Source organism: Muntiacus reevesi, chromosome 20 (assembly GCF_963930625.1).
Source record: "Muntiacus reevesi chromosome 20, mMunRee1.1, whole genome shotgun sequence".
NCBI classification, from domain to species: Eukaryota; Metazoa; Chordata; class Mammalia; order Artiodactyla; family Cervidae; genus Muntiacus; species Muntiacus reevesi.
In genome coordinates this window covers 33908838-33934903 of record NC_089268.1, presented here as the reverse complement: position 1 = coordinate 33934903, position 26066 = coordinate 33908838, and the positions used below count along the sequence as shown (strand labels likewise).

General features: G+C 40.7%; 1 protein-coding gene across 3 annotated transcripts in view; it reads left to right on the top strand.

Moving 5' to 3' along the window:
* Nucleotides 1–6528: 6528 nt before the first annotated feature.
* The window catches only part of MRS2 (magnesium transporter MRS2), a 36410-nt gene continuing 16872 nt past the window's right edge, over nt 6529–26066 (top strand). For 2 of the 3 annotated variants that reach the window (XM_065912419.1, XM_065912421.1), the window contains exons 1-7: nt 6529–6832; nt 9947–10020; nt 12528–12564; nt 14312–14424; nt 16526–16699; nt 19068–19198; nt 20124–20240. In XM_065912419.1, the coding sequence (XP_065768491.1) occupies nt 6643–6832; nt 9947–10020; nt 12528–12564; nt 14312–14424; nt 16526–16699; nt 19068–19198; nt 20124–20240 (836 nt within the window). In that variant the 5' untranslated portion in view covers nt 6529–6642. The remainder of the gene's footprint in view (nt 6833–9946; nt 10021–12527; nt 12565–14311; nt 14425–16525; nt 16700–19067; nt 19199–20123; nt 20241–26066) is intronic. The other variant, XM_065912420.1, reaches the window with a different exon arrangement.

Here is a 26066-nt window from a genome sequence, read left to right as displayed (position 1 = left end):
CAGTATGTAGATGCTTATCATACATACAAGTTCATCTCATCTGACATAATATTGTAGGAATTTGAAGATCCTTGGGGACAAAATAATACAAGGAGTTCTTTGTGGTTAACAGAAAGTTAGAAACTACTGCCTAAGGAAACCTAGCAGCTGAGATAAGTGTGAAGAAATAAAATCCTACTACAATATTGCACTGATTTTTTTCCCTCTAGTTTACTACTTGCAGTGCTTAAGCACACTGCTTGGTTGTTGTTTAGCTGCTCCATCGTGTCCAACTCTTTGAGACCCCATGGACTGTAGCCCACCAGGCTCCTCTGTCCATGGGATTCTCCGGGCAAGAATACTGGAGTGGGTTGCCATTTCCTTCTCTGGGGGGATCTTCTCAACCCAAGGATCAAACCTGCCTCTCTTGTGTTGGCAGGCGGATTCTTTACCCCCAAGCCACCAGGGAAGCCCAGTACAGTGCTTGGTATATAATGATAAATTCAAATATTCTGGCTTAAGCCGGGACTTTAAAGAGAAGTAGAGCCACCTCACCTTCAGAATGGTGGTGATGGCAGTAAAACTCCAAGGGAAACAACAGAGGGATGATGGGACTGACTCCTAAACCCATCACAGAGAACGCTGCTCTCACATCGACCCTGAGGATCTGCATTTGTTTTGAATCGAGGACCCATGGGTTGTTTCCTTGTAGAGCACAGTGAAATTTAGAGCTCTAGTAATTTCTAGGCCCTCGCCATCACTGCTCCACCACCATAGTCAAAAACAGTGTGCTTTCAGCGTGACCCCACTGTTTTATTTGGGGCCGCAACTGTTTAGGCCAGCACATGCTGAGAGCAGGCACAGAATCCACCTCCTCAGTCTCCTCTGCTGACTCTTCCTCTGTTCCTCTGATGTTAGTTGATATGCCTTGGAAATTGTGATCTGGACACTTCTCTCCCCTCTTCATGATACCCACCACCCCCAGGCCATCTCCTGCCGTCCCACAACCTCACTTACTACTTATGTGCCAAAGCCCACTCATTTATCCATCTAGCCTAGACCTTCTTCTTAGCTCCAGGCCAACAATCTATTAATAACTCTTTATTCAGTTGGTTATTTACTTGGCAATCTCAACTGGTCCAACGCAGAATTCCCAATCTTTCCTCTAAACTATCTCTTCCTCTAGGTTACCCTCACTCAGTACCCAGCACACCGTAACTCACTATTTTACTTCTCCCAGAGTCATGGATAATGGTTTAATTAAACACGTAGTTTATGCTCAATAAATATCTGTGAGATAAATGCATAAATAAGTAAATAAAAGAGGTACAACAGAGTCAGAGGTGCTGGGGATCACAGGTGCTTCCACGGATGCCAGGATAGGGTATCTGCAGCAGAGCCGGTCACCAGACGCATCATCAGATGCAATTCTCCAGGGAACAGTCTGAGCAGCCTTCACAGAGTTCTTCCACCTCTCACCCAGATGGAGGATACAGAAGGATGGAGAGACTGAAGACTTAGGCACAGGTATCATATGGAAGATTTGGGAAAAGCTGAGCTTGGGAAATCCCACCTCTACCATGACCATCCGGAGAGACAGGTAGGGAGGGTGTTGTCCTCTCACTCCAAATCTAGCGAGAGGAACCTCTTTAGAGCACTTCAACAACCTGAAGAGGTCCTAGACTCACACCCGGGCACGGAGACCAGCCCTGCAGAGAAGTAACTGCATTCCCTCTAAAGGTGCATGGAATCCTGCATGCAGACCTGACAACAGGAAGGTCAATCTGGGTTTGTTTTTAAAACGATCCTACCCCCCAAGAGCAGCTTGGCTGGAAGAGGGGAACCTGCTTGAGCCAAGAAGGGGCAGGAACTGAAAGTGATCGGGAGGGTCACTGCCCACATCAAAGGAATGCCAATCAGATGCGTCTGGGTGGTGGTGGGGAGGAGGGTGGGGAGGGAGGGGGAGAGAGCAGGAGGTGGTCCTCTGGAGATTGTGTGAATGTGCCCACAAGGAAATCAGCTTAAAATCTGCCCTGCCTAGAGAGAGCATGGAGCCATTATTCAATACACACTTTTGGTTCATTCTTACTTTGCTTCACTGCCCAGCAGAGTCAGAAACAGCAGCCATGGAGTAAGAAAGGCATTGGGAAAAGGTTAGGGGGAGCTTCCCAGAATCTCTACCTACACCTCAATTTCCTATTTGTCCCCAGGCCTGACAAGGAGTGTAGAATCAAGTCTTTCCTTTGAAGAGTGAAGCAGCGATTAGTATACTGCCTCTGACATTGTCAATTACTATAGTTTGTATACAGAGTGGATGTTTTATTTTTATTGAGATATGGTTGATTTACAATACATTAGTTTCAGGTGCAGAGCATAGTGATGCAAAATTTTTACAGATCATACTCCATTTATAGATATTATAAAATATTTGTTATATTCCCAGTGCTGTTTCCTGTAGTTGATTTATTTTATACAGAGGTGTTTGTACCTCTTAATCCCCTCCCCTTGACCTGCCCCTTCCTGCTCCCCTCTCCCCATTAGTAACAGCTACTTTGTTCTTTGTATCTATGAGTCTGATTCTGTCTTGTGATACTCATTTATTTTTTTAGATTCCACATGTCAGTGGAAATACATAGTATTTGTCTTTCTCTGTCTGACCTATTTCACTAAACATGATAGGGAGTGGATGTTTTAAATTGCTGAATGGAGATTAGAATGAACATAAGGACTGAGAGACGGGAGAAGTCATGGAACCTGCTCAACTTCTCAAGAGGCAGGAGAAAGACCAGCCCCACTCAGCAGAATTAAAGAGACAAAAATAAAGTGTCTTCTGTGATTACATCCCACGAGGGCAACGTGCTCCAAGTACAAGCCACAGTGGTTTCAGCGATCAGTTACATAAACTGGGTTGGGCAGAGAAGGGGAAAAGGCCAGGAAGGCTCTGCTGGGAGAGTATAATCGTTGTGGGTGTAGAGTCTCCAGGAGGCTATGATGTGCATAACTGGGATAACATTTCGGAGGTGAAACAGTTCTGGGTGAGAACCCAGTGTGAGCCTGAGATTAGGTCACCGACCTGCTCTGAAGTTCAAGAGATAAGGAAAGGGGCTTCCCTGGAGGCTCAGCGGTTAAGAATTCACCTTCCAATGCAGGAGACCTGGGTTCGATCCCCGGTCTGGGAACATTTCACATGCCAGGGAGCAGCTAAGTTCGTACATTATAACCACTGAGCGGACGTGCCCCAATCACCGAAGCCCATGTGCCTGGAGCCTGTGCTCCGCAACAAGAGGAGCCACCACAATGAGAAGCCCTCACACCGAAATGAAGAGCAGCCCCCATTCTCTGCAACTGGCAAAAGCTAGCAGCAAAGAAGATCCAGCACGGCCAAGAGAAATAAATCTTTAAAAAAAAAAATAGGTAAGTAAAGAGATAAGGGATCTTAAAGCCAAATTGTTATATAGATGCAGAAATCTTCTTTGATCCTTTCATAGCTTAGGATAAAAGAAAGATGATTATCACTTTCTTTGTGTGTGTGTGTGTGTGTGTGTGTTCAGTCGTAACTGTAGCCCACCAGGCTCCTCTGTCCATGGGATTTTTCAGGCAAGAATACTTGAGTGGGTTGCCATTTCCTTCTCCAGGGGATCTTCCCGACCCAGGAATCGAACCTACATCTCCTGTGTCTCCTGTATTGGCAGGCAGGCTCTTTACCACTGAGCCACCTGGAAGGCCTACCACCCTACGAAAACTGCTCTTATGAAGATGACCAGTTAGACCCACAGCATCATATCCTATACAGGAAATTCTCATTTCTCACCTAGCAGTAGCATTTGATGTAACTGAGCACTTCATTTTTTAGACACTTTCTTCACTTGATTTCATGGATCCCACCCTCTCTAATTTTACTCCTCCTTCCTGGCCATGCCCTCTCATATTCTTCTGCTGGATTCATCTTCTCTTCTTAACCATTTAATGTTAGAAGACCTAGAACTGAATCACAGGAACTTTTCTCTTTGAGAGAAAACTTTTCTCCTAAGAGGAGATATGTGGCTTTAAATATTTCTCAGTCCCAAATGTGTATATCTAGCTTCAAAATCTCCCCCAAACTCCAACCTCTTAGTTGCTGTCTATGCTCAGATATCTATCTGGTAGAGCTCTCAAATTTAACATGTCCAGAAACAAATGCCAAGCCAGTCTGCTTTACATCTAAATTTGCCCCTCACCAAAATTCCCTATCTCAGTAAATGGCGTCATGATGGCCCATTTGTTTGAGCCAAAAAAATTTGAAGTTGACTTCTGTGCCTCTTTATTTACATCCCATCTACAAATCTTGTCAACTCAGCCTTCAGTTTATTGCACCAAATCCAGCCAATCTCCCCTTCTCCATCACCCCCACCTTAACCCAAACCATCACCATCTCTCTGCTTCCACACTTACCTTTCTATAATCCCACACAGCCAAAACAATCCATGTAAATGTAAATCAGATTTACATCTTTGCTCAAAGTACCCCCCTTCCCATAGCTCCCACCCTTCTCAGATTAAATTCCAAGTCCTTGACATGAATTATAAGGCCATGTGTCTGGCCACATCCCAGAGTTTTTCTAAGGCTTTGTAAAAATCACCTTAAACAGAGCTGTCTCATCATGCTGGTGACTTAAGTTTTAAGAGTTATCACATACCATTTCCAAGAAATATCTCTGATGGTATGCACTGTTTTTGAAAGATGTATTTCATCATTGTCACCCTTGGTTAAATGAAAAATCTACCAGCCATGTACTATATACCCAGGACTCTTTTCCAGAGTTTCTAAACCCCACTCCACCCCATGGCCAAGGAAGCAGGGCTTGAAGTCCTCCGTTGCCCTCAATGCTCAAGTCGAACACCCCCTGTTATGTGAAGCCTCTGTCTACTGCTGCTGCTGCTGCTAAGTTGCTTCAGTCGTGTCCGACTCTGTGTGACCCCATAGCCGGCAGCCCACCAGGCTCCCCCGTCCCTGGGATTCTCCAGGCAAGAACTCTGGAGTGGGTTGCCATTTCCTTCTCCAATGCATGAAAGTGAAAAGTGAAAGTGAAGTCGCTTAGTCCTGTCTGACTCTTCAGGACCCCATGGACCGCAGCCTACCAGGCTCCTCTATCCATGTGATTTTCCAGGCAAGAGTACTGGAGTGGGGGTGCCATTGCCTTCTCCAAGCCTCTCTCTACTGGTCTCCTAATCACTTTCAGTCTCAGTACCCTACAGGAAGGGGGGGGGGGGGGAAAGATTTTCCCTTATGTTTCTTTAGCTCTGTGTTCATACACAGTGATTGAATGGAAATCTGTGAAACTTGTGTCTACCGTGCATTTCTACTTGGAAGGGCAAGTCTATTAACTCACACTTTAAAAATATGCATATATGTTGTATTTAATCAATTCTAAGCCTCACTTTTCTCATATTTTCAAGGCTGAAATTGAGGTCACTCTTTTTTTTTTTTAATTTTGTATTTATTTATTTATTTTTAATTTTTGTCTGTGCTGGCTCTTCGTGGCTGCACGTGGACCTTCTCGAGTTGCAGCGATCGGGGGCTACTTTTGGTGTGTGGGCGTCTCAGTGCAGTGGCTTCTCTTGTTGCAGAGCACTGGCTTCAGGGTGTGAGGGCTCAGGAGTTGTGGTACCCAGGCTCGGTTGTGCCACGGCATGTGGAATCTTCTTGGACCAGGGATCAAACCCATGTCCCCCACTGGGCTCCCAGGGCCGAGAGGGAGCTCCGCCCCGCAGGGAGAGCCCGGGACAGCAGGTGCCGCTGTTGAGCAGGCGCTGGCAAAACCCTTGCAGGGGCTCAGGCGGGACCTGGAGAGGGTCAGCCATGGGGTGTCTTCCAGAATGCAGCCCACTGGGGTCTGTAAGCAGCCTCGCACATCCTTGCTCCTCAAACACCCTTGCACATCCCACTCCCGGGCCCTCGGCTTCGAGGTCACTCTTAAATGATACAATTAGCAAAGTTTTTCAGCGACTTTACCTTCTTGGTGGTATATAAAATAATGGCACCTTAAAATTGACATTAGCTTACATTTGATTCAATACAGAATACAAATCATCCGCGTTTATGTTCCTCCGTCTTCACTAGCAAAAGTTTAATATATCATTCCATATGAAAGTTGACTTTTGCTGCATTAAGCTTAATTATAACATGAGTTGGGAATGGGTAATAACTTCTCACTTCCAAATTGTAGATTGCATCTGTATGAAAATGCTCCAGAAACTGTAAAACATTATATATATCCTGTGTATTTTTTCACATTTAAAGATTACTAGTTAATAGAAGTAATCAACACTGTACGCGCCGACCAGACCACTGCAAAGGCCCAAGGGTCGAACCTAGGTTAGGCAGTTCAACTCACGCAGGTACACGCGCCCCACCCACCCCGGAGCCGGTCCATACACGCTATACAAGTACACACAGGTGCAGAAGGCAAAGCTCTGATTGGCCGAGCGCCACGGGACGCGCACGCAGAGGCCCCTTCGGAGCATGCGCGGGAAATTAGACGCAGGCGCGGCGCGCCGGCGCATGCTCAGTATGCTTCGGTCGCAGCTCCGGCGCCGGCGCGGGGTCGCGAAGTGCCGGCCGCCGCGCCACTGTCCGGCATGAAGGGCTGGGGTCCCGCAGCTCCCTCCTCCTCGCTCCAGCGCCATGGAATGCCTGCGGAGCCTGGCCCAGCTCCTGCCCCGCGTGGTGGGGCTGCCCCGGCGCAGTCTGTGCGCTCTGGCCTTGGGCCTGACCCCCGTCACTCGCCCCGTCGTCGCCTACGGCCGCGCCACCGAATTGCTCGGAAGGAGGCGGGCCGCGCCACTGTGCTGGCCCCGCCGGCTCCCCGTGACAGGTACCGCTCTCCCCGCCCTGCAGTTCCGGGACGCCGGGCTTGCGGTGACCCCAGGGCCCGACCCGACCGCCCGAGCCCACGTGGCTGTGGCTGCCCGCCCCGCGGCCTGCTCCGTCCTCGGCCTCCGGGTCCGCTCTTGGGCGCCGAGGTCCTGCTCTCTTGCACAGGTCTGCGGGCGGAACTGTGTCCCACCAGCTCCGAACTCGACTGAGGACCGCCCCGTGAGCCCTGCTAGAGTCCGCCAGCCCTCTGTCCTCCCCACCGGTCCGGCTGCAAACAGGGCTGAGTGCGCTTGAGGGGTTTTTAAGAGTTTCGCTCCCATCCATCATGATAGTGCCGAAACCAAAATTAGGCTTATTTACCTGGAATGTTTTTTTATAAGTATTTTTCCTTTCTATCTCTTTCTTTTGAACGGACACATTTAGACATTTGTCCAGTTCCTCAGGAAAGGGATAGTGAGGCTGAAGACTTCAAAAACTGCTTCTGAGAAAGATCTGACTTTTCTTCAAGTACTGTGTAACCAGATAGAAGGAGATGGAGGTAGAAGTCTAAGTCCCCACCCCCCCCAAATGATAAACCACGATGATACCTTGACATTTTCAGAAGTGTGACAATATGGGCGCTAATACTGCTCAAAAACCCGAGGCATGTATGGCTTCTCTAAAATGTTCTCAAACAAGTTTTCTCAATTGTACTCAGAATGTTTCCAAAGTAGCTCACTATCTCCACCTGCTTCCTCACACTCATTAGGAGAGTCTTTCCAAATTGGGTTACATTGCCGATCTAACCTTTTAGGACAAGCATTGAGATTTAGAATCTCCCTCTGATACCTTAGGGTGAACGATGTCAGATTCATGATCTCTTTAGAAGATTTAACTTTGGGACCAGAGACCAGACTTGACCACTCAGGACTCTTGTGTGGCGGTTTTATTAAAGTGAAAAAGGGACAGAGAAAACTTTTGATGTAGACATCAGAAGGGGGTGGAGAGTGCCCCACTTGCTAGTCTTAGCAAGGGAGCTGTATACTGTTTTAATTAATTATTACAATAAATCAAAAGAATGTCTCAAGGTTGTGAAGATCTTATCAGACCCACTCCCACAATTTACATTTTAAAATAACAGGATTCAGTTCAGTTGCTCAGTCGTGTCGGACCCTTTGGGACCTCATGGACTGCAGCTCGCCGGGTCTTCCTGTCCATCACTAACTACCGGAGTCAAGCTCATGTCCATTGAGTCAGTGATGCCATCCAACTGTCTCATCCTCTGTCATCCCCTTCTCCCGCCTTCAGTCTTTCCCAGCTTCAGGGTCTTCTCAAATGAGTCGATTCTTCACCTCAAAGGTGGTCAAAGTATTGGAGTTTCAGCTTCAGTATTAGTCGTTCCAATGAGTATTCAGGACTGATTTCCTTTAGGATGGACTGGTTGGAATAACAGGATTAGAATTTAACAATAGAAAGATCTTACCAGACCCACTCCCGTAATACACGTTTTAAGATAACAGTATTAGTCAGAAGGTTTTCAGGAAGGAGAAACTGTCCTCAGGATATGTTGTTGTTATATAATCCTTAGTACACATTAAATTGAGTTGTTTTGTATTGTAATCATCAGTTCCAGGCTTAAAGAAAAAAATGTTTTATGTGACTAAGATTAAGGAATGTTGAGGAAAAAAAAGACCTTTGTCCTTTCCTCCTCCTTGAGAACTCCAGACCCCTCTCTCCTCCTTGGGGACCCTGGACTTCTTATCAGTCTCCCTAGAAATTGACTCTCTCACCTCTAGGTAACACTATCTAACTTGTGACTTACTAGCAAATGCTGATTTGTAGCGCTGTAACTTTTATTCCCTCCCTCCATGGGATTCTCCAAGCAAGAATACTGGAGTGGGTTGCCATTTCCTTCTCCAGGGAGGAGCCTAGTAGGCTACAATCCACAGAGTCGCAAAGAATGGGATACTACTGAGCAACTTCACTTTCACTTTAACTTTTATTCAGCTGACCCTCATAAGGTGGTTTGTACAGGGTAACCAACAAACCTCAGATGGTAACAAATTATATCTTTGAATGTATAGGAAAGAATAAGATCAGAAATGAGAATATAGCTTCATATTCTATGGATAGGAATTCTGCCCATGCTTCTTGTGTTTAGCATTGTGAACAGTGTCCTTTCTCAGCTATTAAATTTACTTGGTTATGCTTGAGAGCTTTTCTTCAACTTAGTCTAATCACATTTTCAAGTAAAGGTTTGCCTTTATTCCAGTTCACTGGGGTCTTTATTCCAGTGCAGTGAATTATTGCACAAGTATTCAGTCTAAAGTATATCAGTGGATGTAGAAAACGGCCTTGTGAAAATGCTGGGTGGTAAGGAGAGGGTTGGACGAATTGAGAGAGCAGCATGGACATGTACACACCGCGTGTAAAATGCATGGTTAGTGGGCAGCCGCTGTATGGCACAGGGAGCTCGGCTTGGTGCTCTGTAATGACCGAAAGGGGTGGATCGGGGGCAGGGAGGCTCACGAGGGAAGGGGTGTATATGTGCACGTAGCTGATTCACCCACAGCAGAAACCAGCGCAGCACTGTGAAGCAGTTATACTCCCGTTTTTAAAACTAATTAAACAATTAAAGTGGATCAGTGGGGAAGAAATTATAGAGTTAAAATCTGTAGGCTTCATAATTTATAGGTTAATCTGATATTTGGAAGGCTGAGAGGTCAGGTAGTTCGTGGAATGTGTTTTCTAAACTATGTCTTTCAATGTAACTTTCATTGACAACCTTTCTACATCGTATGAAAAGGAATAGGCATTTTACTCTAATCTCAGAACACTGTTACACATTTGATGTCCGACTACAAGATATAATAATTAGCAAGGAAAAGGGGTGGTCGGACTCCATTAATTATTCTAATACCTCACCTGAATTATTAGTTTTAAAAACCACGCTTTGCCAAACCTAACATAATCCCCTGTAAATGTTAAAAGTGTTTCTTATTTTCCCTTTGGGAAAAAAATGCAAAACATAGTGAAATAGTTTGAAGACCTTTATAGACTATGAGAGTTGTATCTTAACTATATGTGAAAACCAATCATATGCTCACAAGGAATTCTCTAATTCATTCTTCAGGTGAAATTTACCGGAATAGAACTTCTGATGTGTCTCAAGCCACTTTAGCCAGCGTATCCCCGGTGTTTACTGTGGTGAGTATGTGTGGTCCATTTGATGACTTACAGAGAGTACATACTTATTATGTTAACTGGGCTGGACTGATCTGCCATACTACTTACTTAGCTTTATAATGTATAAGTCATTGTCTTGTGTTTAGCCAGTGACTTGAGTGCCAGCTAGATTTGCCGCACAGCACTCTTGAGTCTTTGCTAGTATCTGCAGAGCTTGTCCTAGTACCAGAACAGGTGACTCAAATCACAATTCAGAGCTTCCTAATTGAATACTGAAGATTTCTCCAGAAATCTATTCAGAAGTCCCTGAAGGCTATTAGCCACAAAATGGCTTGAACCTGTGCTACGTAACATAATACATGCAGAAGCATTTTTAAGGCAGCACAGGGTATTGCTTAAAACTGCACGCTTTGTTGGGTCTTGATCTCTGCAACGTTCTCTGAAATGATTCAGAGAAAAAAATTGAATAAAACAACATAAATAGTGTGTATCACACACACATATTTAAAGAAAGAAAAATAAGGCCATGGGGCACATATTAACCAAGGGTGATTCTAGGTCAGGGTTACATGGAAATTGGTTGTAATATTCTTGTAACATTTTTGTAGACTTAATTTTTTAAATCTTAATTTTTAGAGAAAGTGCTTGCTCTGAGCCAGAGTTTGTAAATTCTGATCTGAACTATGTCTCTTACTAACTGGATGGACGTGGACAAGTTACGATACTATCTTTGTGCCTTGGTTTTCTCACCTGTAAACTAGGAGTAATAGTACCTACCTTGTAGAATTGTGAGATTTAAATTAATTCAAATATGTAAAACCCTTAAAAATAATACCTCACACGTGGTAAGCATTCAGTGTATATATTAGCCATTACACATCATCATCATTATTTAGGTTTTTTAACATAGCTTTTCTTTATGAACTGTATAGAACAAGACAACTCCCAGAACTGCATGGAAAAGTTGTCACTGTTATTCACTGTTCTGGGAGTTAGCCAGTTTAATTAAACAATACAAAGTCAGATGTTAAATATTGAAAGAAGGTTCTTTGCAGGTGAAATCAATGTCTATCAAGAACACTTAAGAAAATCAGTTGATACTATTTGAAATAATGTGAATTCCTTTACAAGGTAAACGTTTTTTAAAAAATCAGTTTGTATGATCTCGTTTTTTAAATTAAAAATTCCCATTAAAAATGATAAATACAGAGATGCAAAAATTTTCACCATACTTGTTGAAAGCAGAGAGACTGCAAAGAAGTGTTGTAGCGTGAATGTATTTAGTAACAATAAGTCTGGAAGTACTTAATAAAATGTATTTAGTACATTTAGTACTAAATGCTTAGTACTTAGCATTTAGTAAAATGTTAGCATGGTTTTCTCTAAAATTTGTGACCAAATAGTTTTATTTGCAAATTTTCTGCAGCAAATGTATGTATTTGAAATAAGCTTAAAGAGGAAAGCTAGTATATATTACACAGAATAAAACTTTCCTTGTTGTAGGTTTCCCTTTAACTCTGATGTTTTATGGTGCTTATATATTACTATTGATGTTATCTTTGCTCAGCTAAGAAGCAAGCTGAAATATACTACGCAGTTTTATTGTGGTATTATTAACATAGCATGCGTATTTAGGACTTGTACCTCAGCTATATCTTAGTCTTTGATTCATTTAACATTATTTTGACATCTTCAGACTTGAGTTGTAGACAAGTATTATGGGAAAACGTTTCCTCTGCTTTATGGGAAATAAGTACAGTTTCTGCATTGTGTCCTCTCTGCACTATAGAAGAGGTCTCTTCTATAAATATTTATTGATTCTGCGGCACCCACCAGAGAGACCTCGTAACATCCCGCAGATATTAATACTTAGATTCCCAAGATAAGCCATGTTTGGTCTCAGTTTATTTAGAAGGCAAAAGGATAGGAAATTCACAAGGGCAGTATTTGGTGTTTTCTCTTCGAAAGAAGTCCTTCCAGCCATCCAGGGGCTCCTGTGGCCCCCTGTGTGAAGCTCAGGTACGAGGAGAGCATATTGTCCAAGGTGGGTGCTAGATCCACCTTGGCTTAGACCCCTGAGGCCCTCCAGTGCCAGTGTCTCTGTCCCCATCCCAGAGGCACATCCCAAGCTCCTGCAAGGGGCGCAGTCAGTCCCAAGAGCCACTGTCCTCGGGGAAGGCAGAGCTGCGGCTCCCCGCCAGGTGTCATGATCCATTCTCCGTCTTCCCAGTGCAGCCCGTCGAGCGGCGATTGGGCATTTTCCACAAGCGATATGGCCTGGTAACACAGCTGGCACCCCTTTATCAGATCTTCTGAGGAGCCAAGGTAGATAGGTAATCCAAAGTCAGATTTGTCCTGGCAAAGGAGAGGGGACTTTTTGTTTTAATCCTGAACTCATAACCGAATTTAACTTAAGAACGGTTTATATCTTCATCATTTTAGAGTTATTTTCATAATACCATATGATATGATACCACAAATCATGTACTGATTTGGGAGAAAATAATGTTTTTATTATCTGTCTCCAGACAAAATTTGACAAAGAAGGAAAGGTGACTTCTTTTGGTGAGTATCTGTACTTTTCTTTTAAATCAACCCACTGGAAGTAAACTATTTTGAGTAGAATATTGTGTGCATATATGGATGTGTTGAAGATGATCTTTCTTAAGCTTTTGTCTGTTAGCCCTAATTACTGGCGGCACATGACCTGTATGTAATTTTGGGGGGCTGGGGGGGAAGTTAGGAGTCACTTTCACTCTTAATAGAATGTTAAAGGAAGGGTGTTGGCTGGTATGCAGCCAAGAGAGAAACACTTCTCCCTTTTGTTTCTCTTCCTCAGTCTCCCTTTCACGGCCCTGGTCCTCATGTCCATTTCCTCCTGTGCCGTGTTGAAGGCAGAATCGAGTAATACCACTGCCACTGCAGTTGCGACGGGGGGCGGGGGACAGGAGGGACTGGGGCACTGGGTGGTAGTCATTGAAACTCTGCCAGCGATGGCTCTTGTGGACAGTTACTTTTTAAAATGAAACTCAGCATTACTTTACTGTCTGACCTCAGGTGCAGGTTTCAGGTCTCCCTGTCCTTCCCACCCTTAGTCCTGTTCCTGCTATTGCTGAGATCCTAGTGGGGTATATTGGGTATTTTTTGGCTCAGTATCCCCTCAAAAGGTTGTTCAACTTAGAGCTCTATCACAGATGTGGCTTGATACTATAAGAATAGATGCTGCTATTACCAGCATCATTTCTTGAGTTTCTTCATCTGTTTTGCTTTTTCTTAGGTGATAAATTGAGTTTTCAGGTAGGAGAATCTAGTGATTTTATTTTCTCATTTTGTGTTAGTCTAAAAACAAAAGACAATTGGACCTATCTGTTCATAGATTTTAAAATGCTGAACTGGATACTGTAGTAAGGAAAAAATAGAAAATGTAGTTCTGTACAGTTCATATTTAAAAATCCATGCATCTAGAGCTAGGAATTGTTACTGTAAGTTCTAATGATACATAGCTATGGTTTTTATACTGGTCCCAAGGGGTTTTTCCAAGTGCAGAGAAATTTTATGAAGTATGATTAAGAGGAGAAAAGGAAACTTAGTTGACCAGATTTAGCCTGAGTATGTTTTTGAGGTAGAAATAGGTGTTTAAAAGACCCATTTTGATTACTTAGCCATTAAAAAGAATGAAGTAATGGCATTTGCAGCAACATGGATGGATGTAGAGATTGTCATACTGAGTGAGGTAATTCAGGCAGAAAAGGAGAATTATCGTGTGATATCCTTTGTATGTGGACTCTAAAAAGAAATGATACAAATGAACTTACAAAATAGAGACTCACAGACTTAAAGAACAAACTTATGGTTGTAGGGGGAGTGGGGAGAGTCGAGGGAAGGGATAATTAGGGAGTTTAGGATGGACATGTACACACTGCTATATTTAAAATGGATAACCAACAAGGACCCACCATATAGCATATGAAACTCTGCTCAATGTTATGTGGCAACCTGGATGGGAGGGGATTTTGGGGGAGAATGGATACATGTGTATCTATATGGCTGAGTCCCTTCCCTCTTCACCTGAAATTGTGACAACATTGTTAATCCACTATACCCCAATACAAAATTAAAAGTTTTTTTTTTTTTTTTTTTAATGCAGTGGCATAAATTGCAAAAAAAGCAAAAAGACTCATTTTAGCTCTTGTTTCTGGTAGTAATAGAAGATTATCTCACTGGTGTTGAGAGGGGTACTCTGATATAAAAATCTAAACTTTTTGGTTTATAAGTTTACCCACTCCTTTTATTGAACACATTTCTTTTTTAGAAAGGAAGAAAACTGACTTATATCAAGAATTAGGTCTTCAAGCCAGAGATTTGAGGTTTCAGCATTTAATGAGCATCACAACCAGAAACAATAGGATTATCATGCGAATGGAGGTAAAGGATTTTATTTCATCTACATTTCTCCCCTGCAGTCTTAAAAGTCCTTCCTTACTATCTTGTTCAGTAGTTTAAAAGTAATTTTGCAATAAAAAATAGATGTGTGAAACTATTTCATAATATAACATGTTGTTAGAAGCAGAACTCATTTCACGTGAGTTGTACACCCGTACTCAGGTGTAGCACTGCTCTGTTAATAATGGAAAGATCTGACTGCGCTCTCCTTTCTCACTGTTTGAGTTTAGTCTCTGGTTTCTGAAATAAGAGAAAGATTCTTGATTTATAACAGACTTTTTTAGTCACATACAGTATATATATATATAATTGCATTGTAACTTCAGCTACTAAGAATATATTCTGGTTTTTTAAATAGCCTAGAAGTAACCTTTATATTTTATCATCTTTTGTTTTTGAAATATTTATTTATTTGGCTGCGCTGGATGTTAGTTGCTGCATGTGGGATCTAGTTCCCTGACCCGGGATTGAACTGGGGGCCCCCTGCATTGGGAGTGCAGAATCTTAGCCACTGGACCACGAGGAAAGTCCCTAAAGTTTATCATCTTAATTTTTTTTATTTTTACAGAAAGCTTTACGTTATTTTGGTGGGCTAACGTTTAAGGTCTGGAAACAGATGAGGGGTCACAGGTCTCAGCATCATTCCTGCAGTGGATTCAAGACTTGCTTTCTTCAAAAAGTCTTTGGCAGATTTTTTGTCATTTATCTAGAATTAATTTAAAAATGGTAAACAGTCTTCTCAGGTGATCTTGTGTAGAACTCATTTTACATGGATTATAGAAGAACGTTAATTAGAGCATCTAATTGGTATATGTATAGGTATTCACTGTATAATTTTTCAACTTTTCTGAATAAAAATGTTCACTTTACAGTTGACCTTTGAGCCTCATGGGGGTGGGGGCACCAAACCTCCACGCAGTCAAAAATACATGTATACCTTAGAGTTCCTCCATACCTGCTGTTCCCTATCCTCAGATTCAGCCACCGCAGATTGTGTATTTGTGTGGTGTCTACTACTGAAAAACATCTGCATGTAAAATGACCCAAACACAGAATATGTTAGCCTTACTCTTCAAAATTTTAACTTCATCGTGTTCTAAATTAGAGTACTAAGGCTACATTTTATCTTTATGATTTCAAGTTAGCTTAGTATGTTTTGGTGATATTTTAAAAAGGAAACTTCCCCACTTCAGCCAAACCAATCATGATTAAACTAAATCTTTTCTAAAAGTCTACTGAATGCTTGAGTTTTAAAAAGACTTTATCTTGTTTCCTTTGTTCTCTATATTTCTCTTGATTACCCTGGAAATCCTAGTAAATACATAATCTGTTTAATTCTAGTTCTGTTGAGAGTGAGTTAGAGGTATTATGGCTTGCATTTATTTTAGGCTTCCTTTCTTTAAAAAAAAAAAAAGTCTTGGTTTTTTTGTTTTTGTTGATTTGTCTTTGAAAAACCAAATGAACAGTGATATGGTTTGCTGCTGCTGCTGCTGCTAAGTCGCTTCAGTCGTGTCCGACTCTCTGCAACCCCAGAGACGGCAGCCCACCAGGCTCCCCCTTCCCTGGGATTCTCCAGGCAAGAACACTGGAGTGGGTTGCCATTTCCTTCTCCAATGCATGAAAGTGAAAAGTGAAATTGAAGTTGCTCAGTTGTGTCCGACTCTTAGCAACCCCGTGGACTGTAGCCTACGAGGCTCCTCCGTCCATGGGATTTTCCAGGCAAGAGTACTGGAGTGGGGTGCCATTGCCTTCTCCAGTGATTTGGTTTAGGCTAGTCCAAATTAATAGAGTATTGGAACTTCCCTGGTGATCCAGTGGCTAAGATTCCTTGCTCCCAATACAGGGACCCTGGCTTTGATCCCTGGTCAGGGAACTAGATCCCACGTGCTGCAACTAAGACTGGGTGCAGCCAAATAAATAGTTTTTGAAAATTAATAGAGTATTAAATCCTAAATATTTTTATGAATGTTATTTTTTCTCTACAACTTACATATATGCCTGTGTACATATATCTATCTACAGATATATATATATTTATATATACTTTTTTTTTCTTTTCTTTTCTTTTTTATTTTTTTAACAGTATTTGAAAGCTGTGATAACTCCGGAGTGTCTTCTGATACTCGATTACCGTAATTTGAACTTGGAGCAGTGGCTTTTCCGGGAGCTCCCTTCACAGTTGGCTGGAGAGGGCCAACTTGTCACATACCTTTTACCTTTTGAGTTTAGAGCCATAGAAGCACTCCTGCAGTATCGGGTGAGCCTGTGTTTGTCTGGCTTCTTGAATGTTTTCTGGTTTTACGATGCTGTTGAGGAGAAAGACACTTTGGTTTTTTTCTCTTTTTGGCTGTGCTGGGTCTTCTTGCTGTGTGGGCTTTTCTCTAGTTGTAGCAGGCGGGGCCTTCTCTCTGGTTGTGGTGCACAGGCTTCTATTGCCGTGGCTTCTCTTGTTGCTCAGGGTTTCCCTGGTGGCTCAGATGGTAAAGAATCTTCCTGCAATGCAGGAGACTGGGGTTCAGTACCTGGATCGGGAAGATCCCCTGGAGAAGGAAATGGCAATCCACTCCAGTATTCTTGCCTAGGAAGTCCTATGGACAAAGGAGTCTAGTGGGCTACAGTCCATGGGATCGCAGTTGGGCATGACTTAGCCACTAAATAACAACTCTTGTTTCTGAGCACAGGCTCCAGGGTGCTGGGGCTTCAGTATCAGTAACTGTGGCTCCTGAGCTCAATAGTTGTGACTCCTGGGCTCTAGAGAACAAGCTCAATAGTTGCGGTGCACAGGCTGAGTTGCCTCACGGCATGTAGGATCTTCCAGATCTGGGATCCAGCCCATGTCTCTGCATTGGCAGGTGGATTCTTTGTGATTGAGCCACTAGGGAAGCCCTGGTGTTGTTTTAATGGCACTTTCCGTAACCACACCCTCCCCCAAATAGAACATCTCAGGGTCTTATATGCCAAAGGTACTTAATTCTTAAAGTTTATGACTCAAATAGATCTAAAGTCTCTAGGTATAGTACAGAGTCTCTTTAACGGTCATGTTATGACATTCAGTGAAACTCATCTCAGATTGTCTATCCTGACATCCTGTTTAGGGATACTAATTCAAAATACTTATCTTAAATGTGATATAAATGGACATACCAAAAGGTTTTAGCTGTATTCCATTTTATTCTCTAACTAAATTTATGTTGGGTAACTGCTTACACATGATAAATATAATACAAATATTTCATCAGATCATTCTGGTGCTTACCAACCATTCTTTGATTTGTTTGTACAATCCTTTGTCTGAGGTAGCTAAATGATGCCTCTGTTTGAGATCTAGTTTGACATAGGAATCGAGTACACTTCTAACAGCTCTTCTGTTGATAATCACTGAGGGTCTGGGGATCCTGTCAAGCTCTGAACAAGGATGGTCACTGTTTTCTTGGCTGTGACAAATCTTTCATCATCTATTCTTCCTCCAACAGTCAGGATAGTACTGTTCAGGACATGGCTACAAGCAAGAGCCAGTGCCATGAGCATCCTAACCAGGATGGGAGAAGAGGAGGGAAGAGGGGAGAGTAAAGGGGGCATGAGGTGCGTGGGGGATTGGTGGTACCTGGCCCCCTTCTCTCTGTCTGCCTTGCTCTGTTGAGGCGGTAGGAGGGGCCTCCATTCCTTACTGGGGCTAATGAGGCAATAGCCCCAGCTAGTACCAGCCAGTGAGATGGTGGCTAGTTGAAGCCCACTTACTAAGCAGGGAAATAATAGAAGGAAAGAAGAGGTACATGAACAATGGTCAGTGGTGAAGCTACACAGAGTCAGCTCTCAGGAGCTCATGCTGGGGTGGAGAGAGTGTTGGAATTTACAGTATTAATTAATTTCACTACTTATTTCAGCTACTCTTATGCTGTGTGCCAACAGTTATTGGAAGTATTTTAATATTTTAACAACTAGTATAGCTATATCATGGAGAAGGGCAATCCACTCCACTATTCTTATCTGAAAAATCCCGTGGACAGAGGGCTATGGTCCATAGGGTTGCAGAGAGTCTAACACAACTGAAGCGACTTAGCATGCACATTCGCATATCTGTATCAATGCATACTTGTTGGCTAATCCTGCTATGCCTATAGTAACGTGAATAATAAATATACATTTGACTTTTCAACTTTACTTTTTAAAGTTTAAGGTATGTTTTGTTTTTTAAAAGAGCTTTTTTCTTTTTTCCAAAAGTGCTTTGTTCATAGGAATTATGAACTATTTCCTATTCTGTTTACAAAGAACATAGGTATTTACCAGATGTGAAGTTCGTTTTAAACACGGAAAGGCAGCTTTTCTTTTAATCAGTCTTCCATTCCTTTGATACTAAGTGTCTGTAAGGGGAGGACTCTTACAGGAGTTAATTTTCTGTCACCCAAATGGGAGCCTGGCAACAACATTATGCATGATTATCTTTTAACCTAGGGGATTGAGTTTTTTAATCATCTGAGATAGGCATTCCAACAGTAACCGTGTTCTGAAATGTTACCAGCCTTCCTAGCTATTTTAGATTTCTATATTTAATCAGAGGATTCACTGACCCTGAGTATTCTAAAAAGATTGTTTTAATTCTTATGAAAGGTCATGTTGTTATCTAGATCAACACCCTTCAGGGGAAACTTAGCATTTTGCAACCACTGATCCTTGAGACATTGGACGCTTTAGTGGATCCCAAACATTCTTCCATAGACAGAAGCAAACTGCACATCTTGCTACAAAATGGCAAAAGGTAAATATGGGTGATTTACCAAGTTGGGAATTAGACACAAATGTCTTAAACTTCTCTTTCAGTAGTCTTAAGAGTGAAATGTTTAATGTAAATTCAAGTCCAAAATTAGTGTAATTATTAACTATCTTAAAAATACCAACTAGTCTTGCAAATGGTAATGACGTTATTTACTTTGAAACTTACTCTCAATGCCTTCATTGCGATATCTGGTTTTCATTATTGTTAAAAATCTGTCTTTCATAACTTTAAAGTAGGAAAGTAGCCTAGGTGTGAAGTTGAGCTAAAGGGGGCACACAAACTGATGTTTATTGAAAGGCTGTTTTCAGTGAAATGCTGTATCAGTCTCTCTCATATGTGTGATCTCATCTCAACCTGTCATCCTGTTGACATGGTCCTTATTTTGAAAATAAGAAAATCGAGGTCTAAGTAATTTGTCTAAACTTTAATAGCTACTAAATGACAGGTCTATATTCAAATCGTATTTTTTTTCCCCTCCAAAGTTCATGAGGTTTTTGTTTGTTTGTTGATCATAATGCATTCCAGAATTTAATATACTAACTTGTCTTATAGATTGATCAAATAAAAGTAAATGGTCTCTTCTTGTATTATCACTGCCATAATTAAGAACAAAAGTAAATTTCTGGGCCCAAAAGTTTCCATCACAATGATTGTATGTTTCTGAGATAAATAACATATGCTGAAAATTATATCATTGTTTAATTTTATCGCTTAATATATTAACAGCCTTGTATTGGGAATTGATTCTCAAACTGCATAGTAAATACCAAAAATTTTTTACAAGTCAGTGTTTATCATGAATGTTTAAGAGAGTCTGCTTGATAAGACGTTAGAAAGGCACTACTCCTGTAGGGAAATTTTTTATAGGTTTGTGTTATTGATCATTTCTATACAATTATTCTTACAGCCTGTCAGAGTTAGAAACAGATATTAAAATCTTCAAAGAGTCCATTTTAGAGATCTTGGATGAAGAAGAGCTGCTGGAAGAGCTCTGCCTGACAAAGTGGAGTGACCCACAAGTCTTGTGAGTGAGCAGTGATGCTTTGTTAGTTTTTCTCTTAGAATCAGTCGTCTTCTTCAGATAACTTTTTATAAAGAAGAACATTTTTCTAGACTAGAGGGTGCACTTTTCATCCCCAGTTTTATTATTTCCTTTTCCGTATTGCATCTAATTGAATTTAATGAAGACTTATTAAGTGCTTGCTCTGTATACAACAACTGTAAAGATAAACATAGACCAACAGAGTGACAGACACAGCTAACTTTGCTGGAGAGGTCAGCGGGAGAGATGGGGAAAAGGGTGGATGGAGTGCAGGGAGGCAAGTGAGTCACTGGTACAGATTCTGTAAGTCTGGTTAATTAAGCCAATCTGTCTCTAATATGCTTTGTAAGTGTCTTTTACACAGTGCTTCATTCCTACTTATCCTCTTTGGTAGGATTGGGGGTATAACTAAAGAAGGAAAAAAAACTAGTAACTTTTTTTTTTTTTTTTTTACTGAAGTATAATTGATTTCCAGTTTTGTGCTAATTTCTGTTGTACAGCAGAGTGACTCAGTTACACACCTATGTAACCTTTTTTAGAGTCTTTTCTGCTGTGGTTTATCCCAGGAAATTGGATATAGTTCCCTGTTCTGTACAGTAGGGCCTGGTTGTTAGCCCTTCCGTATGTAATGTTTGCATCTGCTACAGACTCCCGGTCCATCGCTCTCTGTCCCCTCCTCCCCCTTGGTAATCACAAGTCTGTTCTCTGTGTCTGTTTTGTAAATAGGTTCATTGATGCCACATTTTAGATTCCACATATAAATGATATCATATGTGTTTATTTTTCTGACTTCACTTTGTATGATAATTTCTAGTTGTACCCATGTTGCTGCAAAAATGGCATTAGTTCATTCTTTTTATGGCTGAGTAGTATTCCATTGACTATATGTACCACATCTTCATTCATCTGTCCACGGACATTTAGATTGTTGCAACGTCTCAACTGTTGTAAGTAGTGCTGTTACACTATGAATATGCTATGTTGGAGTCCATATATCTTTTGAATTATAGCTTTGTCCAGGTATATATGCCCTGGACTGGGATTGCTGGATTATACAATAATTTTATTTTTAGTTTTCTAAGGAATCTCCATACTGTTGTCCATAGTGGCCACACCAATTTACACTCCCACTAACAGGATAGGAGGGCTGTCTTTTCTCCACAGCCTCTCCAGCTTTTGTTATTTGTAGAGTTTTTGATGATGGCTATTCTGACTAGTGTGAGGTGGTACCTCATTGTAGTTTTGATTTATATTTCTCTAATAATTAGTGATGTTGAGCATCTTTTCATGTGCCTACTGGCTATTTCGTGTCTTTGGAGAAATGTCTGTTAAGGTCTTCAGCCCGTTTTTCAATTGGGTTATGTGGTTTTGGGTGTTTGTTGTTGAGTTGTATGAGCTGTTTGTATATTTTGGAAATTAAACCCTTGTCAGTTGCATCATTTGCAAATATTTTCTTCTAGTCTATAGGTTGTCTTTTTTTTTAATTGTTCATTTGCTATGCAAACCTCTGAGTTTGACTGAGTGCCACTTGTTGTTCTTTTTAATCAATATTTCTGTTGCCTTGGGAGACTGACCTAAGAAAATATTGGTATGATTTACGTCAGGTTATATTTTGCCTTTGCTCTCTTATAGTTTAATGGTATCATGTCTTATGTTTGAAGTCTTTAATGAGTTTATTTTTGTGTAGGGTATGAGGGTGTATTCTAACTTCATTGACCTACATGCAGCTGTCCAAATTTCCCAGCACTGCTTACTGAAGAGACTGTCTTTTTCTCGTTGTATATTCTTGCCTCCTTTGTCAAAGATTAATTGACTATAAGTGTGTGGGTTTGTTTCTGGGTTCTCTTATTCTGTTCCATTGATCCATAGTCTTGTTTTTCTATCAGTTACCACATTGTTTTGATTACTGTAGCTTCCTAGTATTGTCTGAAGTCTGAGAGAGATATGCCTCCTGTTTTGTTTCTGTTTCCTCAGGATTTCTTTGGCAGTTTTGGGCTTTTTTTTTTTTTTCCCCTCCATATAGATTTTTGGATTACTTATTATAATTCTGTGAAAATGTCATGGGTAATTAGATAGGGAACTCATTAAATTTGTAGTTTACTTTGGTATTGCCATTTAAACAATATTCTTTCAATCCAAGAGCATGGGATATCTTTTCATTTCTTTGAATCCTCTTTAATTTTAACATTCCCTTTTCTCTATTTCATCGTTAGTGTAAAACTGATTTCCAAATGTTAATCTTATATTCTGCTACTTTGCTGAATTCATTTATAGATCTAGTAGTTTTTTTTCCTGCAGTCCTTAAGGTTTTCTATGCATTTTCATGTCATCTGCATATGATGGCAATTTTATCTCTTCCTTTCCAGTTTAAATACCTTTTATTTCTTGTCTGTTTGCTGTGACTAGGACTTCCATTACTACATTGAATAGAAGTAGTAAGGGTGGGCCTCCTTGTTTTCTTAGTCCAGATTGAGTGGGAAGACTTTCAGCTTTTCACTGTTGAATATTATACTGGCTTTGGGTTTGTCATAAGTGGCTTTTACTGTGTTTTTATTGTGAATGGGTTGAATTTTGTCAGGTGCTCTTTCTGTATCTGTTGAGACGATCATATGGTTTTTGACTTTGATTTACATGGTGTATTACACTGGGAATTCCCAGTGGCACTAGTGGTAAAGAACCCACCTGCTAATGCAAGAGATGTCAGAGACTCAAGTTTGATTCCTGGGTTGAGAAGATCCCTTGGAGAAGGGTATGACAACCCACTGCAGTATTCTTGCTTCCCAAATTCCCATGGACAGAGGAGCCTAGCAGGCTGCAGTCCATGGGGTTGCAAAGAGTTGGACATGACTGAGCACTGATTGATTGATTTTGCGTATGTTGAAGCATCCTTGTGAATTTGTGATAAATCCCTCTTGGTTTTGGTACGTGATCTTTTTTATATGTTGTTTGATTCAGTTTGCTAATATTTTGTTGAGAATTTTTGTATCTATATTCATTGAAGGTATTTGCCTGTGATTTTCTGTTTTGGTGGTATTTGTTTAGTTTTCTTATCAGGTGATTGATGGTGGCTTCATGGCAATCCACTCCAGTATTCCTGCCTGGAGAATTCCATGGACAGACCATGGTGTCACAGAGTCAGACATGACTGAGTGACTAACACACTTTCATATTACTAAAATGTCTTAGGAAGTGTTCTCCCCTCTCCAGTCTTAGAAGCGTTTAAGAAGGATGAGTGTAAGAAGTTCTTTGTATGTTTGGAATAATTTCCTGTAAAGCCACCTGGTCCTGGACTTTTGTTTGTAGGGAGTTTTTGGGTTTTGTTTTTTTTTAATTACAGATTCTTTTTCACTTCTAGTGATCAGCCAGTTCAGATTATCTTTTCTCCTTCAGTTTTGGTGGGGTATATCTTTCTAGAAAGTTGTCCATTTCTTCTAAGTTGTCAAATTTGTTGGCTTATAATTGTTCATAGTATTCTCTTAAGGTTTTTTTTATTTTTGCAGTATCAGTTGAAATTTCTCCTTTTTCATTTCCTAATTTATTTGGATTCTATCTTTGTTCTTCTTGGTGAGACTGGCCAGAGGTTTGTCGATTTTGTTTATCCTTTCAAAGACCCAGTTCTTGATTTTACTGATTTTTTTTTTTTTTTTTTTTTTTTGGATTGTGCTGTGTCTTTGTTCCTGCACAGACTTTCTCTGGTTCTGGCAAGTGGGGATTACTCTGGTAGCAGTGCACAGGCTTCTCATTGGAATGACTTCTCTTGTTTCGGAGCACGGGCTCTCAGGCACTCAGAACTTAAGTAGTTATAGCTCCTGGACTCTAGAGCACAGTTGTGGCATGCGGGGTTAGTGGCTCTGCGGCATGTAGGATCCTCCCAAACCAAGGATCAATCCCATGCTGTGTCTCCTGCAGTGGGAGTTGGATTCTTTACCTCTGAGCCATGAGGGAAGCCTGATGTTGGGTTGTTTTCTTTTTTTTCAATCTCAATTTATTTCCTTCCTGATCTTTATTATTTCCCTCCTACTGACTTGAGGTTTTGGGTTTTGTATTTTCCGATTCTTTTAGGTCGTATGTTAGGTTGTTAATTTGAGAGGTTTTTTTCTTGTTTTTTGAGGGAGGTGTGTAAATTCCTTTTTTGTTTTCCTCATTGACCTGTTGGGTTTGTTTTTTTGGTTTTTTTTTAGTAGCATATGGATTTCTTTTCCTTTGGTTGATTTCTAGCTGTATGCTGTTGTCAGGAAAAATGCTTGAAATAATTTCTTTACTCTTATGGTTGCTGAGGTTAGTTTTGTGTCCTAGTATGTGGTCAGTCTTAGAGAATGTTCCATGTGCACTTGAATATGTATTCTGGATTTTTTGGAAGTAATGCCCTGAAAATACCAGTTAAGTCTTAACTGTTAAATCATTTAGGATCTCTGTTGCCTTAGTGATTTTTCTGTCCAGAAGATCGGCCCATTGATGTGAATGGGGTGATAGAGTTTCCTGTTGTATTCTCATCAGTTTCTCCTTTTTTGTTTGTTAGTATTTTATGTGTTTGGGGCAATATATGTTGACAAGTGTAAAATCCTCTTCTTGCATTGATCCTTTTACCATTGTGTATTTTCCTTCTTTTCCTTTATGGCTTTTGTTTTAACATCTATATGTCTGATAAGACTATTATAACTCCTATTTTTCTGTCATTTCCATTTGCATGAAATACATTTTTCCTCTCACTTTGAATCTGTGTGTGTCTTTTGCCCTAAGGTGGCTGTCTTGTAGGCAGCATATTGTAGACTCTTATTTGTTTATCCAGTTTGCCATTCTGTTTTGGTTTGAGTATTCAGTCCATTGACATTCAAGGTAGTTATTGATACTTACATATTTACCACCAGCTTAAACCTTGTTTCCTAGTCTGTTCTGTTTCCTTTTTGTTCCTTTGTCTTTTTCTGTTTCTTTTTGTGGTTTGATGATTTCCTTTTCTCTTACCCTTGTATTCTCTTTGGTCTTTTTTTTTTTTTTTTTTAAACTATTGTATGTTTTTGATTTGTGGTTGCCCTGTTTTTCAGGTATATTAACCCCTTCCTATATCTGCTTGCTTTAGGCTGATAGTCATATAGGCTCAAACACATTCTAAAAAATACGAATCAACATTTTCTTACTCTCCTTCCCCACATTTTATGATTTTGATGTCCTTTTTTACATCACATCTTGTTTATCCTTTTACTGTTCCTTGTGTTTATCTTCCTTTCATAAATAGGTTTTTTTCCAATTTGATCTCTGTACTGGCTAACTTAAGTGATTTACTTTCCAACTGTGAGTTCCTCTTTACTGTATCTTTCTTTTCTATTTAGAGAAGAAAACCTTTCAATATTTCTTTCAGGATAGGTTTAGTATTGCTGTATTCTTTATTTTTTGCATATCTGAGAAATTCTTTATTTCCCCATCCTTAATGGTATTCTTGCTGGGGTAGAGTACTTCGTGTTGTAGATTTTTCCCTTTTTAAACTTTAAACATACTTTGCCACTCCCTTCTGGCTTGCATCATTTCTGTAGAGCAATCAACTGATAACCTTATGGCAGTTCCCTTGTAATTAACTCTGTTTTTCTCTTGCTACCTTTAGAATCTTGTCTAACTTCTGCTGTTTTTATAATATGTCTTGGTGTGGATTTGTTTGGGTTCATCTTGTTTGGGACCCTCTGTGCTTTCTATATCTGGATATCTGATTCCTTCTTTAGGTTTGGATAGTTTTCAGCTATAATTTAATCAAATTTTTCAGCTACAATTTCATCAAATACATATTTAATTGCCTTTTCTCCTTCTGGAATCACTTTT